We start from the raw sequence: 20,738 nt of genomic DNA on the forward strand, positions 1-20,738 counted from the left end.
CATACCCAGGAGTCGGGGAGAGGTAATTTTGAAAAATTAGTCGGATTTACACAATTAAAAATATTAATTAATTTTTAAGCGACGAAATTTTCAAGACTTTACCGTAGGTCTGATGTGAATGATTATAGCTGCTATTTATAACAAATAAATAATCTAAAATTTTTTTTTTACCTCTTTTGTCTTTTAAATAAGTGTAGAGAGAAAACTGTAGTAGAGTCATGACAGTTTTTTTTTTCTTTCAGTATTATAATCGCACTTTTAGGTATAAAAATTTCTACTTTTATTGTAGGCCAACAGCTTATTAAATACTTGTAGACCAAATTTGCAGTGCCACTTAATGCAGTTGCTTCCTTAATATTAGCAGCTCAAGCACAGTGGAATTTAGAACTAAATACTTTTTTTTAAATACAGCCGGACACCCTGTAATATTGGTTAAAGGGATAATAACTCTTCGTATGAGATCTATATTTCACAATAAAAACATTGTGAATAATTCATAGAAATATTATATATTCTGTTTTACCATAAAAATGGCAGTTATAGCTATTATTCTGATATTTGAGCTTGTCTTTAGACCATGTGACCTCCACTGATGGCTATACTCTGCTAACATCTCTTAGGAGATTTTAACAAAAAACCAAACTTTTTAGAAAAAAAACAGGGACTAACTTTGAATGTAAAAATGGATTCATTAACCATTGGTAAGTGGGAAAATTGTTGTTTACTCCAGGAAAATTCATTTTTTGGCCAAAACGAAGAGTTATTATCCCTTTAAGTGCTGTACTCTTCCTGACAAGAAATGGCAGAGAATGGAATGGGCAACATATGTCTACATATCTCTACATATGGGGTGCAATTAGATGACTTAAAGGACAGAGAGGCTTTGGCTTCGTTCACATGCAATGTCTATTTTCTAAAAGTCTATTTTCTATTCGCGCTATCTTATGATCATAGTCTGTGCCCTGAATATCCCGCGGCGTAATTACTGGCAGCGCGAGCCAGTTACTTAAAGTAACTTATAGTAACTGGCTCGCGCTGCCAGTAATTACGCTGCGGGATATTCAGGGCACATACCGTGATCATAAGACATACCACGAATAGAAAATAGAATTTAGAAAATAGACATTGCATGTGAATGCAGCCTTTAACTTCCAACCTATCTGAACTTGATTGCACCCCTGCATGTTATTTTGTGAACCACTGAGACCCCAGCGTGAATTATGAAGGTTATTAGTTTTCTATTGGGAACCAATTTAGACATATTACACGTCCAAACAACTTATGAACATGAAAAACAAATCCATTATGAATTTCCCCCTACGTGGAGCTGGAGCCTAAAATCATTATAAATTAAGTTGTGCTAGGGATGTTACACATGTTTAGGTTGTAAAAGTAACACTGTATGACATACACAGCTGTCAGAGGACTTTATTAATTCTGTGTTCCATGGATAGGTTCATTTTTTATCCACCTGAGGGATATGTTTTTCATCCAATATGTCCGTTATTAAGTTTCTGAGTGCATGGTGCACTATTCAGACAGGGTTAACCAACATTTGTTTCTTAGGGGTTTAGTTATATGAGAAAGGTTCCACCTGCTGTGTCTGTGAACAAGTTTTGAAGTGTGGTGTATCAGTTTGAAGTACTGGATAACATCTAAATGAGGCAGTTGCTGAGTATTGTTTTACGGACATCTTGTTTTGATATTATAGCTTCGTTGACAGCCACAAAGTCCAATCATTCACAGACTGTTGTGTCTCCAATGTGAAATCTTGCTGATGTTTTGAGTGTCATTTGAGGACGTCCAAAGAAATTACGTTTAATTAACTAGTTGATATTTAGGTAACAGATAATGTGAAAATAATATTTGAAAATGTAATTGTGGACAGAAACATGTCAGAAGTTGAGTATTAACACAGAATTGCTTCATAGAGTGGATGTCAAACTGTCTGATCATAAAAAGAAAAAACAAGATTGTTCATATACATATTATTTTTCCCTAACTCAAATCAAACGGGGGGGGGGGGGGGGGGGGGGGGGAATTTGAGGTTATGTGACATTGTTCAAAAAAGTGAAATATGTGCAAATGATTGAATAACTAGTTATACATGAATGACGTCATAGGTAAATAAATAAATGAAAACCTGATTTAGTCTGATTTAGTCTATCCGGATATTTTCATATTTGTCAAGCACAGCAAATGAGGTACAAAGATAAAACATAATCTTCTTGCTATAGCAGTTGAGTGATAAAACAGCAGAAAGTAAATAGTTTATCATTCCTCTCCATACTTAAGCTCTTTCCCATAAAGATAAATGTGATGGCTTCTGATAAAATTTGAACTTTTTAAAGATTGGTCTCTACAGGCTCTGATAAATCTTTTCAACATCTGCAAGATAGACTAAATACCTTTGAAACTGAGATTAGGAGAAACCATTACTCATTAAGGGAGTGTTAGGTTGTGAAAACACATTAACTATCATGTTATCAGAAAGTCCATTTTTATCCCAAGGGGTGTAAGTTTGGGAATACCCGGTACTCTTGAGGGAGTGCATTTCTTATACAATACGAGATGATCCAAATGATCGAGAATCTCAAAAGTCGTAAGTTTTGAAAATGAGACATTACGACTGTAGACAAGACTTGACTGTCTTGTTTTTTAAGACAGAGGGGGAAAAAAAAGGTGTTATGAAACTGTGATATAAACCTCATCTTAAGACACAAATATTTGTGAATTGATATAATGACTCGAGTCCTTTCTGACGCAAATGGTGAATTATTTATTTGTATTACGTGAGGCTTCAGCAGTCAGTGCAGCACCGGGTATTGATTTTAATTGTGTAAAGCTCAATGGATGTGGTGTATGGTGGAATTAATTTGAAATTTAGAGCCACTTGACAACTTAATTAGTTGTTTACTGAATTCTCCATTAGTTTTTTCTTCAGTGCACAAAAAAAAAAAAAAAAAAAAATGTCTCTCAAATTTAAGCAATAGATAAATATATATAAATACATAGGCAGATTGTGATTATGAGCTCATCAGTTTTAACCTGAATTTAGAATGAGACTTTCTGTATAGAACATGATCTTTGCAGTGCCAGAGAGTCTTCTTGTCAATTTCCATAAAGTTGCTCAAATTCCAACAAAACTACCAGGAGTGCTGTTGAGATATTTCAAAGATGAATTACGAGATATTTCAGAGATGAATAGATTCAGTTGTATTATGTTATAAAAATTAAGTAGAAATTTCTTCTTCAATAAGCAGCTAATGATGATTTTATTTTTTTTTACCAGCAGTATTTTGATGTCTGACTATTTAATTGTTGAAATATTTATTTTCGTGAATATTTTGAGCAAGAATAAAAAGTCTGGGATACAGGAGACCCGCCTGAAATGTCATGTTCTGTGCAACACTAATTCTTAAATTATATCTGTCTATCTTCCTATCTATCTGTCTGTCTGTCTGTCTGCCTGTCTGTTTGTCCCTCTTCCCTCCATCCGTCCATTCATGACATTCAGTTTCGAAGCAACCAAACCATACAATTCTGGAGAAATCTGAGATCTGCTGAAAGAGCCTTATGGTTTTTACATTTTATTGATTTGAAGCATTCAAGTGTCTGAATTAAAAAAAAAGATGGGAAGACTTAAACTTTCCATTTGATAGCAATCTACTAAGGGTCTATTTTGATCTCCGGATACGGATTTCCTAAGCTTTGGTCATTAATATGGATTCTGACTTCTGTGGGATGCTGAATGAAGAAAAGCTCGTCTTCTGGTGATTTCACCTGAGAGTGATCTCATTTTTAGTTTCATCTCTGGAAATCACTTGAGAGTGATCTCATTTTTAGTTTCGTCTCTGGAAATCACTTGGAAATAATAAGAAAATAAATAAGTAAAAAGATGAGAAAAATACTGATCATGGATGGATTTGGAGCTTGTTATATTCTTCTTGCTTTAACTATTTTTCCTGGCTGCTGGTACTGTACTGAAAACAAAAAGAAAAAAATACTTTATTTTCATTCATATTTTCGATAACCAGCACAACCAAACTTGTAAATTAGACTCTATGTGATGTTCAATGAGCAGTTTCAAGTAATGAGTTTTTAGTTCTCTGATGAAGAGAATTAAAGAGTGAGGAAAAACTGCTAGTGATGAGTTGCTGGGACCAGTTCAGTACTGTCTGGTTATATAAGTGGGTGCACCATAAAGCATAGAGCAAAAAAGATGAGAAGATTCTTATTTTTCCCTTTATCATGATGTCTTCTTTTTTTACAGTGATGAGTGTGTCATGGAACACTGATGTAAGAGCGAGATTTATCTGATCGCTTCATCTGGTTCAACAGTTTCTGTATCCACTGTCTTGTATTTGGTGTATCACTTGTCCTGCCAAGCCGTAGCAAATTTTCATCTGTGTGGAATAACAACAGAGTTGAGGGATAGAGATAAGAATGTTGTTTTTCTGTTTTCATTTTCATCACTGGAAATTGTCCTGGGTAGTCTGTCATACAGAGCCCCCTCCCCCCCTCCCCCTCCCTGCAGAGCAATACTGTGCAGATAGTTTCATTTGCATGTGAATCAAATGTAGGTATCATTTAGTTATTCATTCAGTTAAGCTTTGATTGACTCGAGACTCAAGAGAGGTAGAAAAAGAGAGAGAGAGAGAGAGATCATAACCCAAGGCGTGTTTGCACCTTTTAATGGACTCTCTCCTTCTCTTCTGTCTCATTTCTTACAGGATAAATCTCCATGAAATCAATGAAATAGAGAACAGGGAAATCAGAATATTTCTTGGATTTTAGCAGCTGTGTTCTGAAAGTGGTTCTAATAATACTGTTTCGCTATAGCACTTGTTTGATGGGTCCAATCCCTTGTGTGTTATTTATAATAAGAACATTTATTTCTCTGTACATAATGGGAATAAAGACACGGAGAAACGCAACATTTCTATCAGACCATTTCCTGGACAAAACATTGGAACAACACTTCTATCCTGGTATAGAAGATTTATTGAATAATAGAAAGTGTGAACACCCCATAATTTTCATAAGGGTTATGATTATTAACCTATAAGTCGAGATTTATTGAGTGAATATAACTGCGATTTTTCTGTGTTGGTTAAAAGGCCAGACTCCCAGACTAGTGAATACATTTTGGCTATCGTATATTCCAGGATACAGTTCCAAGGAGAAGTCCTTGGAGGAGGGTTGAATTGATGAGTTCAGTGCTGGGAAATTACCCAGATTATTTGTGAGATAACCATTGAATTATTTTGAGCTATTAGATTGCCTGGACAGCTGAGCACAAGACGAAATTGAGATAGTGTTAATGTACATTACGGTGCTCTGTGTTGAGAAGATGGTAATTTGGTGGTATTAGCAAGTTACGAGGAAGAATGTAAAAATATTTGTCTGTCACGTAATTACAGGTAATCCAGGTAGTTGTTTACTACACCTGACGAGGATTGATCATTCGTTAGCCCAATTAACAGTACGATCTGGAGTAAATCTGCCATTTATGAGATGTTGGAGGAAATCACGAATTTTTGAATCATTTATTCGGTGCGTAGGAAGCTTATTTCTTCAAAACATTACAGGGAGACATATTAGTAAGGATTTATTCACGTCATGGTTTCCTTTAGGAAGAAATGGGCATCGAGGAATAATTTGTTTATCACCTGGAATCAGGGACAACAGCTCCAAGTGTTAATAGTTCACAGTTTTAGCATCTAGAAAAAAGATCTAGTAGCGCTTTGTGTCTTGTGAAGACTTGTCATCCTATTGTGTTGCCTTAAATGAGTAATCTGTGTCAGGAACCGACTTTGACATTTTCGACAAAGGAAAAAAAAATGCTGTTATTGTTGAATTAACAATAACTGTCAAGTTATAATCTGTCTGTCTGTAACTGATTGTATATCAGGAGATATCATTACCTGACTACCTAAATACTTGAAAATAGATTATATTTCTTATTGATAGAAGCAGTTGATGCATTATAATGAGATTTTGCTTGGCTTTTTTTTCTGTTGTAAAGAATTGTCATAAATTCAAGAAGTAAAACGGGAAGTTTTTTCAGTCATCAGATAGAGGGGACTGTATATATTTTAATGTAGGGAAAGACAACACTGTCAAGGGGACATTGTTGTTATTACCTACTAAATAAGGAATTACACAACAATATGCGGCAATTTAGGTGAGTTAACAGGAAGCGGAGTTGGCAGCTTTAGGGCGCATGGAAAGTCATTATTCTTACAGCAGCACCATTTTGTTTATTATCGACTTTGAACATTTCTTGTAACAGTGGGATGATATACTTCTCTTGAGCTGCTCCTAAATATTCTAAGATTTGAACCTAAAAACACTGCATTTATTAGTTTGGTTAAATTGTTGTAAAAGTCATTCAAGGGATAATTAACAAAAGCAAGCAGTGACACAGACTGCACAGTACAAAGAAAAAAAATATATAAGTATTGCACAGATATTAACTATCAAACATGAAAACTCATAGTGCATGGATAAGTGTTAAAAAATAAAAATTAATGCCCAAATTAATTGTTACTCAAACTAAGAAAGTTAAGTTTGTGGAGTAAATTATTCTGTGATCCAGCTGACAAGCACCTGTTGACTGTCTATTACATGTGATACAGCAGAAACCACAGTAGACATAATTACAAAAGTATCACCCTTGTATCACACACATACATTGTATAGACTCCAAGACACAACAGGGCCAGACAAGAACTTGTTCATGCATGTTACTGATGGACATTTACGCAAGTATTGATGCTTATTCCCTGGAGTTTTGATTCTGAATGACCTAAAGGAAGACGTCAGCCAACAAAGCTGGGTCTACCACAATAATGTGGATACGTCATATTTGATCAGTTCAGTGGAGTTCTACTTCATAAACATCCTCTGTGAGATAAATAATTATAAATAAGACTTGCTGTATGCTGTAAGGGCATCTGTTGACATAACAGAATGGATTTTGTGATTTTCACATTATTTGGGACGGAGACATTCGTGTACACTTTTGTTGTATAATTACAGTTCATGGGTGGAAGTTCACATTACCTTATTTACAATTGTTGTACAATAGTCTGATTGGTCCGTGGTTAGAAGTTGGAATTACCTTTCATACATCATTAGTGAATTGAATAGCCGATGGCAGATAGTATTTCCTGGAAATAACCTAGTAGCTCGGAGCAATGGGTGGAAATATTCTGCAAGGATTCACCAAATCTGTACACTTGGAGGGATCTTTACGACAAGCCATGCATATATCTGGTTTGGTTTGTTTGACATATACTTTGTGGACATTGGATTTTCCTACGTCATTTCACATGATTTGATCTGTGATTTTAACTAGCCTGTTACAATTCCACTGAGGAATTTGGACCAATTTGACTGGATTTTAACCTGCGTTTTATCTGTGATGACATTCATGACCTGACCAGCCCCAGGGACTAGGTTACATTTCTGCGTTGTTTTTAAATACTGTTTTTCATTTGTGGCAGATTACACTCAAATCAGCAACTTTTGAGTGGATATGGCTGATATGCCTTAATTACCTTGTCTATTTCTGTGAAGCAGCAGTGTCCGTTAACAGTGTACAAACACAACTCGTTACCATTAGTACAATATAAAGAGAACAAACAACTCGCTACTTAACCGCTGTGCAAACATTCCTTGTATCTTGATTAATGACTGCGCTCTCTCGCCGAATCAATTGGATTAGCATCACAAAAAGACAAGTTGGCAGTGAAGTTAGTTAGACCACAGCAAGTAAAGGTGTTATGTATGCGTATACAGGAAGACATACTATTAATAACCCAGGAGTTGGCAATTCCCACAGGTATATTTAGTATTTGTACATTTATTGTTGCACCTTGTGGCAATGTTTAAACTGAGCCGGTGAAAGTGAAAGGAGACTGCTTGAGGGAGTGCGCTGACCTGCCTAATGACCTGTGTCTTATCTGGACTCAGACGCGGTAGCTGATAACTTGTTGGTGGACAGATATCAATACTTTTAATATCACCCTGGAGCTGTGATGCCAGCCAGTAGCTGGGAGCTTTGCTTGGATGGATCTCGCTGAATTTCCTCTGCATAGGAAATGAGCCAGATAAGGTGATTAAAAAAAATTCCCAGAACTGCTAATGAAGTTGATTTTTGTGGCTAATCTTCGTTAGTCTACCTGATAGCAGTCCATTTATCAGAGGTCCCAGAATTCTTACACCCAGTGTAGGAGCCATTGCATCAGTTGTTTTTTATGCGAGGAATAGGGTCGCTCTTAAAGAAGGCATCTGATGGAACACTTTCATATTGACTGAGTGGATCTGGCTACACCTGCACTGAGAGACGGCTGCTGATCATTTATTAAGGCATATCAGTATTAAATCTGACTTTGTTACCAATGTAACAACAGATTTGCTCCTTGATTTAAGTACAGAGATTTTCAAAAAGTTAACCACAACATCCAGAACAATTTGATTGATTTTTTACGTCTTTTGCGCCACCTCTTGCTCTGACCAGTGGTATTTCCTGATGCATTTATTCCTGTACATGTACTTTTCCTATATTTATACTTCCGTGACTGCATGCCCTGAATCAGTTGGAGCTTAGATTCAGACGCACGGAAATAATTGTTGATTTTCTGGCTAGACGTCGCCTGTTGGTATAACTACAGGTAGATATTGACAGGATAAAGAACACACAGTGTGACGGTACGTTACTTTTGAACCCTCTGGCATGTGACACAGATTATAAGACAGTTCAAGCAGGTGAAGGAAGATAGGAGGGTGGACTCTTGTTTAGGTCAAGAAGATTGTACTGAAGGATTTTTGCTGAAACTGCGCCTTTTGCAGACAGTGATGCTAGCAGCGTAAGACAGTATTCCTGGACTTCTTATTGTAAGTTGGTGTAGAGCTGAGTAACTGAAAAAACTGTTATTTTATCTGGCATAAATCTGTTTGAAAATACCTGTGATTCCCCCATCAGGAGACTATAGTGGCTTTAACATATTATAGCTCTTATGGTAAATCATGGCATGACTAGACATTGACTTAATATACATATAATATAATATAACACCTGCAGGGAATTACGTCACGCCACATTTAGAATAAGAGGAAAGACTTTTCCTTCTTTCATGTGTAGAGCTGCCAGATAAGAGGGGGTATTGCACCTGACGCATAGTTAAAAAAGCTGGAGGCAAAATACACTGCAACTTAACAGGTTACTGACATTTGGAGTGCCATATTGAAAAGACGAGGAATTAACTTGCCTATATATTCAGCAGGTATTTTTTAAGGTGGCAAGGCATTACATAACTATTGAATTATTTTTTGAATTGTCATAAAAATAAGGAATTTAAAAACAGGATTTACTTTGTACGTCTGACTACCATGCCAGTTAGAGAGCCGTGGGTAACGGAGGAGTCAGCTTTGCCTAAAAGTGACCCAAATCGAGCAGCTAGACCTGTGGATTTACTGCCTAATTCGAGTCCTAATCTGAGGAAAAAATTACAACCACAATCCCCGAGAATGTCAAGTCCAAGTTTGCGTAGGAAGGTAGGTCCAGCGCCACCAGGTTTCGACCCTAATACGGCGTCTGCAGGAAGTCAGGTGACACAGACCAAAGTGGTGCCGTTTCATAACGACGATGACAGAAACTTGTTGCAGAAGACTCTGCAGCAACTGGCTATTAAACAGGGCAGCAACAGTCCGGTCAACCAGAGACGTTCACAGAAGATGAATATGAGTCCTTGCAGCAGCCCGCGCACCCCACGATCAAGACCTAGGAGTCCATTTCTGGAGACGCTGAGTGAAGAATCGGTAGGGTTATCAGTTTTTATCATTTATTTTTATCAGTATTGTTATTACAAGAATCATATGTGTCTAAAATCATTGACTTTCATCTTTGGTTTTTTAGCCTTCCAAATTTCTTTAAATGCTAGCTCTTACAGTACATACATGTATATAAATTATCCTATATTTCTACATGTATGATATTCATCTATATATATGTTTTCCCATATTCTATGAAGCACACATATTTCATATCTCTCTTCACCATAAGGGTTTGCACCTGTCAGAATGTGGATAGAGCGGAGATATGGATTTTTTTTTTTTTTTTGCTTTTATGTTTCTTGCCCAGTCTGCTGGCACCAGTCACCAGTTATGCTATAACTCATAGTGCGATGAAGGACAGGAGTTCGTAAAAATTTTATATTATTTTACTTCGGATGTCTACTTTTGACATTGTCTACCATTACAGCAATACATTATTTGTATCAAGCGGCAGACAAAATGCTTGATTTTGTGCTAAAAGTTATTTGTCATTTGAGTGAAATATATTGAAATGCAAACACAAGTAAGGTGTTGAGTTCTACCCAGGCCTTGTTTTCTATCAACCCAGGAGGAACTTGGGCTTCTAGATTTTGACACTGTTTCAGTTATAAGGAACCATTGAGCTGAGGATATAGATCTGTCGGTATATTGTTTTTCTTACAAAATAGAAATATCTGCAATGCAAACATATTTTATGCGAAATCTAAAATAAAGATTGGAGACAGGTGGGCTCTGAAACTTCATACATCTTGGCTTTATATAACAGTTTCAGGTGTGCAATCCACAGGTATTGAATTAGAGGGTCAGGGCTTTATCTAATGGCAGCCGAGGCTGAACTCTAGTGCCCCCATTTATCAAACACCAGTGCTCTTTTACTTATAATTAACCTTTGGGCATATTCTAGACCCAATATGTGAAAAATGCTTACATGTCTATTAGTACCCTGTAGTTGCCAGTGATATTTTGTTAAAAGAAAGGTGTAGAGAAACAGCAATTATATTTGGCTGGTATTCTAAATCCCATGATAATTTTATACATAAAGAATGCTGGAGGTAGAATAGTGTGTTTTTGAAAAATTGTGTAGAAAATGTGCTATAAATTTGGGCATTTTGTCAGGTCTGTTTATCTTTGTTTTATGTATTTCACATTGATTAACAGTATTACATATTTTCATTTTTCTGTGCACAAGAAACCATGTAGTAGATTGCCTGCCATAGCCCACAGTCACTCATTTCAATGGAAGTGAATGATCACTTTTAATATTTATTTATATTTTAAATTCTGTTAACACCCCCATGCAGTAAACACCTGTAGAACGGCTCAGGTGGGGATGGCAGAGGATGACCTTTAATATGGTGGCCAAAATAACCCCACCATCTATACATGTACAAGGTGCTTTTGTCCTCCAAACTGATTGCAAAATATGATATTTATTCAGGCTATCAGTCCTTAAACAGTGGCAATGATTACTTCAAAACAAAAAGCAGGGTGCAGCATTTAGAAAGGGCTGGTGCACTCTGAGAGGTGAACTTTGAAAGGAAAAACATCTGCTGGCTTCTTGTGTCTTATTTTAGAATATTTCAAGATCGGGTGATGGAGTCACATGATAGATCAGGTGATGGAGTCACATGATAAAGAAGGGAAAACATGTATACACAGGGGGATGTGACATGATTTCTCTTAATTTATTCCAAAAGGGGTCTATAGTGTGCTTTCAAAATAAATGCAGTAAACGGAAAATTAGATATTTTAAGATAGATACTAAATGAATATGCATGTAAATAATCAGTTAGATAAGGATTCCATTTCTTGCAGAGGGTGCCAAGAAATTTATCCCAAAACAAAATATCTAGACTTAAAATGTTGGTCTCAAAGTTGAGATCAACTTTTGGTTCTTTAGTGAAAGAGGCCATGGGTGCACAGGTCTGCTGGAAAGAAGACCTCGGCTCATCAAAGACCCTCTCACATCTGCCTAACCTGTAATTTATTGGCAATCAATTCTCCTTACACACGCAAGTGGCATTGTGACGAAGGATCGTGGCATTGATCTCTTTGAATACAGGGCTGGATTATTCCGCTTCATTTGGCAGACCAGTCAAGATGTCATCAGGGAGGAGTACTATTTATAATGGATCTACCTGCAATGTTATCAAGATGTTAGCAATGTGTTTTCTTTATAAAGATGTTATGCATTCATGTGTAATTGAAATACTGACTAAGACACCTGTACTCATGCCAGTGTAGCTTGCATGCTTGCTTATGCACATATGCAAAAATAAATAAATAAATAAATAAATAAATAAATAAATAAATAAATAAATAAAAGATTAACAGGCTAGGTAGTTTAAATTGAAGATTAAATGTGCATAATTTGACAATTTTAGCTTTTAAATTGATGATTTTTATACTTAAATGAGTTTGTAAAGTTTAGTTATATGATTTAGGCTATTTGGGGTTCAATTGATTCTTGATGTGCACTGAACATGAAGACTGACCAAAAAACAAATTTCCAGATGAGTTTGAAAAACAGAATGTCTTTTCTGTAAACATTTCCCTGCAGATCTCAGACAAATTACTCCATTAATGGAAAGAGAGAGAGTCTGCAACAAAAGGTCAGACCCTTAAATATCCCAGTGCTCAGAAAAAGAGGAGAAAAAAAAAATGCAGAAAAAAAGTTATTGACCATTACAGGAGGATACATGTTTCACTGGCGTCTGCTGGTTTTCAGGAGTTGGTCAACCTGACCTCCTCCAGCTCAATCTTCTTAGGGATGGTTTATTTAGGTGTTATCATCTGCTGAGAAAGATAGACTTGTCAGAAATTGTGTCTTGATTAATAACTCCCTCAACTGGGTATTTTTATCAGCATTAGCAATGTCATATTTGTCACATCTTTTGACTTGGCTAAAAATATCAACTGTATTTCTTTCAAGTCCACACTGAAAGTGTGTGATTCTGTCATCACACAACTGTTGTATCAGGTTTGAATTAGATTAAAATGCAATATATTTTGATTAACAATTAATTGAAAAGAGAAAACAAACAAACTTTTAATCAACTTCCATGGTACAGTTCCAGGAAAATCTTTCAGAATCATGAAGACAAATATATATCCTTCTGGCTATATAAAAAATTATGATCGTTAACCTTAATATAGGAAACAGCCTCAGGGCCAGATGAGGATGTGGTGACATTATGCCTGTGGTTCAAATAAAATGAATGTTTGTAGTAATAACATAATAAATTGATTAGGTAAATGAATAATGAACTTCATAATCATGCCAGAAATCAATTTACTTTAGAGTAACACATGGCTGCAGTGACATAATGGTTTGATCTGCATATAACCCACTTGATAACAGAAGGAGAAATATATTTGAAAGTCACTCTTGTTTAGTGATCTTTTAACCTTGGTTTGACATTTTCAATATTATCAATTTGATATTGGGTGGCTATTGATATTGACCAAGAGAGAACATTATGGTATTCTGTAGGCCACTATTACAGATAATTGTCTTTCTCTCATCTTCTCTCCATCATATTAGTTTTTCTTTAAATTGAAAGTTGATTGGTTTTTATTGGACAACAGCATTTAACAGGACCCATTTAATTATGCTTTAGAAGCTGGTTAGAGGTAAAAGAGAACCCTAGGGTGATTAAGATTGACCAAATTGATAACGAATCAAAGAGGGAGAGAAAAATATTTATCTTTATGTAATTTTTAAACTAGTCGTGTGTATGTCATGTATCTTGCTGTAGCAGTGCCTTGGAAAAAATATTGTTTTTTGTCTGTGTTTTTGGGAAAATTTTTGTGATGTTTTTCTTGGAAATAAAAGTTATTGTGGTGAGAAAACATGTATCAGATTGTGTTTATACTGGTAAGAAGCCTTTTGGGATTTTGCTGGTTTTCTTTGTCTAGAATGCCATGTTTTGCAGCAAAGTACGAGTGTGTAATTTAAACCAACCCTGTGAGAATATGTCTCATTTAAAGTTCACTTGTGGTTCTCAGTTTATTCTGTAATGAATGTAACACTTCGAGAACTGTTTGTGGAAAGTCCTCCAGAATGTCCTAGAACAGATTAAAAGAGAAAAACGTTATGTTCTAGGACAGATTTGAGAACAGTAACTGAGTGTTAAAAGAGACATATGGGGGTTAAGATGGGGAAGGTGGCACATGTTTCCATTCCTGGGTGTGAACACCTGTAGGTATATATATATATATATATATATATATATATATATATATATATATATATATATATATATATATATGGGTGTTGGAACTGGTGTAAGAATTTGATGAGCTCCCTATAGGCACTCCCATTCCAGGATGAAAACATAATTGAACAGGGTCATTGGAGGGTGAATTGAACTAGACTTGTTTATGGATCTTTTCTGACATTTGACTTCAACTATTGTCACCACTGATTGGCTGATTATGACAGTCAAAATTTAATTTCAGCTTAATATCAGCGCCTTGCAGTTGTAGTGTGAGGGTTAATCAAATTACTCGACTGCTCACCAATTTTTCGATATGTCAACATGTTTACGTCCAGCTTTCATTACTATGGTGATGGGGACTCCAGAACTAATGGATACCCTGGGGAATTGGGGAGTTTACGAAAGATGGGAGGAGGTTGAGGGGCGATGGTTGGACCAAGGGGGGGGGGGGGGGGTTCTCAATCACTCTCTCCTTGTTACTCTCTGTTATCTCTCTCTGTTTCTATTTTGCACACTGTTGTCTTTTTATTTCAGTTTTGTTTAAAATTGTTTAACATTCAAATTTTGTTTTGTTTTTTTTTATGGTATATGTCAGGGATGGAATGGTGGGGGGAGAGAAGGAGGAGAAGAGTTTGTAAAATATTATCAGTCTAGACACCCCGTGCACTTTTTCTGTCGATTGAAATGATGTATATTTGCAGTAATCCAAATAATTTTTCGTTCTAAGAAATAGACACCACAAGAAAGAATGCAACATATTACAGCTTTGAAATGATCTCCATTATCACCAACCATCTCCTATAACTCTCCATTCAAAGGAAAGGTCAGAAGTATTACCTAGAATTTCCATTCCCAGAAAATGATGCCTTGGGGACGAGACACTCATTAGGTTAGAAATGAAAGACAAATAAATACATTTGTAAATGAAATGGGTTACTGAGATGGTTTTATGTTTTAGATAGTTCAAAGTGACAGGTGCATCTTCTGATTTTTTTTAACTTTTGAGGAGTACAGCAATTTTTCACATATTAATTTCAAAACCATTTTATAATATCAATCTGTGGATTCCACATGCTCACAAAAGGCATACTTCTTTAATTACATCTTTTCAGTACTTTTAATTAGTAGAGTTTCTTTTGGGTAATATTGATCATCAAATTTGTTTGGGCTTGGTGAGTAAACAGCACAGAAATCTGTGTAAACATGTGATTAGATACTGAAGCCATTTAAGTTTGCTGTAAACATTTTAGTTTACTTCACCAAAATATCAATCTGAAGAGAAAAAATGGGATTTACAGATACAAATATTGCTGTACTCTAATGATAAATTGGCAGTAGTTTAGTTGAGATTTTATTGAAGTTCTAAGATGAAAAGGCTGGAGTTATAATCAAACTACATTGCATATAACTGTCACTGTTATGGCTGGAAGATTGCTTTAAATTTCTATTTTTCAGACTTAAATTTGGTGAAAATAAGTTTTCTTTTCAGTTGAAGATGCAGTAAAATGAAATAAAATTAAGAAGTAAAAAGCTTTTGTTTTGTAGATAGCTACAGAATAGAAGTTGATATTGAAAAGTGGGCTGTCCAAAAACAGAAAGAAAGAAAAGGAAAAAATGGTTTGTGACAACATGTTTTTCACATGAAAAGTGACCATCAGTTAACACGTACGATAGCACAGAAAATGACCACCTCCTATCCCCTGATGATATCTTGACCCTGATGATAATTACAATAGAAACCCTTCATAAATCATGAACTCTGTCTCACCGTTTGTCCATGCTCGTCCTTTTGTCTGCTAGAGCTTCTAATAGGGTGATTGAGGACATCACTGTGAGAGTGAATTGTGTTAGGAGGAGGCTATAGTTTCATGAAACACATTGCTGTCATGTTTTGTTTGTTTCAGGCGCAAAAGATGGTGTGTGTTTGAGTGTGTGTGTGTGTGTGTGTGTGTCTGTGTCTGTTTATGTGTCCTAGTGGATTCTGCAGTATGTTTATAAAATTTATATATTGAAATAAACACATGTATTTTCTATTGCCAACAAATAATTGCCATGTGGACAATGTGATTATGCATGGCCAGAAGCAGAAAAATAGAATACATGTGTTTGAATGTATATCCATGCCTGTGTGTGCACATGCATATGTAATGTCTCTCCACATATGCACATATGTAATGTCCTTCCACTAATGTACACATGCACATGCATGCATGCGTGAAATCGTGACTTTACATATATGCAACAAAATCTGCCAAAAGGCTTGACAACAGCATCACAAACACCTCACTGACACTTTTCTTAATTTTTTCCAGTTTTCATTAAAATTAATTCATTTAATGCCCTTTAGCATTTACACAATGTGTTGTTTCGGGTCACATGTATGATCCAGTAGATGATGGCAGTTTAAGGGACCATTCAGAATAGGGGACTAACTAGTCAGAGGGTCAAATATGGCCGACCCAACTGAATACTTCCCATCTATTCAGTGTCTGTTAGTGGATTAGTTTGCAAGCTTTGTAGTGAGTCACCATATTTGACCTTCAGACCTCTTAGTCCCCTATTTGGAATAAGGCCTAAGATTTTAGGATCAAGATTGGCTGGTCATTATCTGATGTGCTTTATCAAAGGGAGCATCTGTTGGATTAATTTGATAGATTTGGTTCTGCTTTGACACCCTGGCAACAGAGGCTGTCCTGTAATTTTAAACAGACACAAAATGTATTATTTTTTCCTTTGTAAGTACCCTGCACTTCCAGTTGGTTCCAAAGGTGTTTTCAATTAAAAAAAGAAAGTTGTCAGTGATTTAGCACATATGCACATCTTTGTTAACAAAAAAAAAAAAAAAAAAAAAAAAAAAAAAAAAAAAAATCACTTCCAGACACTGGTCACTTCCAGACAGATTTGATCTCCGCTCTGTAGATATTATGCTTTGATCTGAAATGTTTTTTTCAAATTTCAAAGAACTTTTCCCCCCTCTTCAGGAAATAGAACATGAAAATATTTACTAAATTTTTTATGTTGATGGATGTACAAGTAATAAGCCATGTTTGACAAACATCAGGAGTGAAAAGGTCACTTGTAACCATTATGGATGATTTGATGTTCTTTGAAAATAGGAATGTTTACACAACGCCTGTTGGCTCAAATTTGGTTTGAAGTCATCACTCAGTTCTTGTTCTGGGAGGGATCAATCCTGTAGTCAGCGATTTCAAAGAATTTTTGCTTTTTAAAAGTTCTTAAGAGAACTGGACCCTGTTTACTATGAAACCTGTGTGTTCTTTTGAAGAACTTAGATCAAATTTTGATTTAGAGCAGACCTTTCCCTTCAGCCAAAAAGGTAGTTTTTTTTTTTTTTTTTTTAATTTCCAAACTCCCATCCCTCTGGGCTACCTGATGCAAGGCTGATACGTGTTTTTTGATGTTACTGCAGCTGTGCAGTTTGGAATATAGTAATGACCATCTTGCGACTCTAGGTACTTTTGTTACAAAAACAGACAAGTTTATGTGTTTAGGAAGGCTTTTTTGTGGTGAGGTTGTAGATTAGAAATACTTCGGGTTGGTGACTTGCCATTTTGAAATAATGGCTTTCCTAAAAATAATTCAAGTTTCCATCTTTTAAAATCATTTCTTGATTGCAATCAATGAGGTAGATCACAGAAGTGTATGCTGTGCACCCAAAGTGCTGGAATGCAAATGTTATTATAGATTTCTCGCATCGCTTTATCCCCTTTAATTTCCATGACAAGATTGTGACCTGTATTAACATTTTGCTGATCAACAACGATCTTCAGCCTGTGAAATAGGCTGGTAAAGCTCAGTCAGAAGATCAGTCACTGTGGACCAGCCTGCCAAAGCCAATATTGGAATCATAATTGACAACTGTGATTATGAGAAATATCCCAGCGATAGAGCTCAGCAGCAGACAATAGAGAGAGGATATATTCAGTGTGATGGAAAGGCTGGTTTAGAGGACTGTATCTTTTCATTGATTTTGCCAGTCTGGAGGGTATGGTTAATTGGAGTAGAGAAGTTTGATTGAAAATTACAAGTCTACTTACATTTGAGCTGGATTTACCTGGTCAGTGTTTTCTCTTAGAAATCGCTGTCATTGAAGTCTGATCAAAACTATATTATACAGTCAAGAAACTGCAAATGCAATTGACTGGTCAAGGATTATGGTGGAACAAATTGGGTTTGGCGTGATCACGTTCTTGTTTTTCATAAATGCGTTCAAGAATAATTTTTAATGTTAGAAGAATACAAAAGGAGAGACAGTTTTTGCCATTGTATAAACTGAAAAAAAAAAAAAAAATGTTTCACATAGGTGTTTGAAAGCAATTCTCATTAATTCTGGTTTCACTTTCATTTTGGATTACCATTGAATTATTTGTTTACAGGAGTATGGTTGGTGTTGGAATGATTTATCAAACAATCTAGCAGCAAACTTATAACAAGCAGAACTTCTGGATATGGAAGTTCTCATTCAACTAATTTTGAAGGACAATGGATTTTCAATCCAGGCTGTGAATTGTTCTTCTAGTTTATTCAGCTGTATTAAATTGGAGGTTTATTGAGAACTAATAAGTTGGTGAAGGGAATGATAGTTCAGCATTGAAGAGTTCTGATCACATCTATATAATAATAATAATCAACTTAATAAAATGCAGATTTCCAAGGCAATATGTGAAGAGTATTATAGTAGCTGCCGGCAGTTTTGAATAAAATGAGAGCCTCACGTCAGAGAAATATCAGAAGTATATTGAGTGACCATGATTTTCATTTGTATTGAGCAGCAGGCTTTCTAGCTCAGGGAATTGCTCTGTAATTGCTCTCCAAGAAGATTTTTAATAAGTGATTTGTGTGCTATGGCAATCATTATGGAATTTCAGAGAAATGGTCTTTTCTCTTAGTTTTGATGATTGTTATTGACATTGTAGTTTAGGCCACATAATGACCAAAGAGCACATTGTAAGGTTACAGAAAGAAAAACAACCCAGCAATTTCAGGAGACTGGAATCAGCAGTAATGTCTCTTGTCTGAAACCTTATCTAGCCTCCACCACAAATGACAAAAAATATTCACAGAACTGATCAGGAATTCTTGATTTTTTTAAGCAGAAATTAAACGCAGGTGACCAGTACGTGCACTTACTTTGACATGTCACAGTGTCTTGTAAGGACCAGTCTAAGATGTTTTACAGAGTTTTACCTTACATCCAGGAGCAGGCAGCTCATTATAACCAGGACTACACGTAATTATCAGAGATTACTGATGTGAAAACATCCTTGATATTGTATATATATTATTAGACATCCAGGAGCTAAACATTAGATTCGGGGATACTTATCAGTAATGTCTAATATATGAACACTGTTGATGTATTGATGTTAAAGGATATTAGATATATTGGAAGTTATTGCACAGTGGATTGAGCCAAGTTATTATAGTTATTATATTGCCATCCACACATTACAGGAGCAGGCACTTTTTAATATCACGTCCTGTTTATTGTCAATTATTGAAACACAGACCACGAGTTCAAAATAAACCCATAAAAGGCCCCACTAGAGGTCTGCTGCTGGATTATTAAATGCAATAATCACGTGTGGATACACAATGTAAACAAGGATTTAGGAGTACTGCCAGTGTTGCCACTTTGGTCAGTGGTGGTCAGTTACGTAAGGATAAACAGGTCTATTGAATTGCTTACCTGATCAAGGGGAGATGCTCAGTTGGAGTAAAGGACAGTGACCTTGGACACCGCTCTTCTCTTAATGTCATAGGTTTGCAAAGTAATTGGTTGGAAAATCAGTTTTAGCCCAGATAACCTTTCATGTGGACAGTTACTTCGATTACGTAACCCACTTTTGTAAAACTGCCCAATACGCGACCTTGCCACATTGTGTTTACGCGCGACAATACACCTGCGCCATGTACCTGGGAGGCTGCTGTGGCACGATGCATGGACGGCGTGCATACATGCGAACAAGTGTAAGTATAGATATTTCTGTATGTCACTGCATGTTAAAACATAAGTTTTTTTACAATAGATACAATAGATTTGTGGTTGTTTGAAGTAGCTTAATAAAAAAAATTGGTGGCATTTCTATGCATTTTAGCACAGTTCTTTTCGGGACTCAAGGAAAACAAGCACAGTCAGGAAACTGCTGAGTGATAAGCGTCAATTAAGTACTTATTACAAGCCTAAGTGGTCAAGCTATGTGGTCAAGCACCTGTTAATTGAACAAGCAGCAGGCCATCAATCATCTCACTTATCCAATTAGCCGCTCAGCATGACAGGCAGGGCAAATTGTCAAGCTACTGGCTACATATAGCAGGCTGAATGTTTGTACACACTATTTACTACAATACTAGCAGCCAATCTTTGAAAAAAAAAAAAAAGAAAAGAAAAGAAAAAGGACTAGAAAGTATATTTTAAGGTTAATAAATATTATAATTTATTAAAAATTTTATAGCATATTGAATTATGATTATATAAATGTGTCTGGAGGAATCTCAATTTTTCTACCTCTCTCCCACCCCCCCTCACCTCCAAACCACATGAGTTCCCAGGGGCTGACAGAAGCCGTCTTCAGGGTCTTCAGCAGACGGTCAGAAAATTTCAAGTTTACCTTGATAGGCATCAAGTTTTTTTCTTTTGGAAGATGGTCAAAA

General features: G+C 35.9%; 1 protein-coding gene across 6 annotated transcripts in view; it reads left to right on the plus strand.

The window, feature by feature from the left end:
• LOC106170538 (uncharacterized) overlaps positions 1-20,738 on the plus strand; it is a 192,248-nt gene that overhangs the window by 56,374 nt on the left and 115,136 nt on the right. Inside the window, exon 1 of one of the 6 annotated variants that reach the window (XM_087012699.1) lies at positions 6,954-9,828. The exons of 3 other annotated variants lie outside the window; for them this stretch is intronic. In XM_087012699.1, the coding sequence (XP_086868825.1) occupies positions 9,400-9,828 (429 nt within the window). In that variant the 5' untranslated portion in view covers positions 6,954-9,399. Of the gene's footprint in view, positions 1-6,953; positions 9,829-20,738 lie in introns of those variants that run through there. 2 more of the 6 variants (XM_087012700.1, XM_024077237.2) reach the window with 2 other exon arrangements.

The sequence above is a fragment of the Lingula anatina genome, chromosome 5, assembly GCF_051362555.1.
Source record: "Lingula anatina isolate TDL-2025a chromosome 5, LinAna3.0, whole genome shotgun sequence".
Lineage (NCBI taxonomy): Eukaryota > Metazoa > Brachiopoda > Lingulata > Lingulida > Lingulidae > Lingula > Lingula anatina.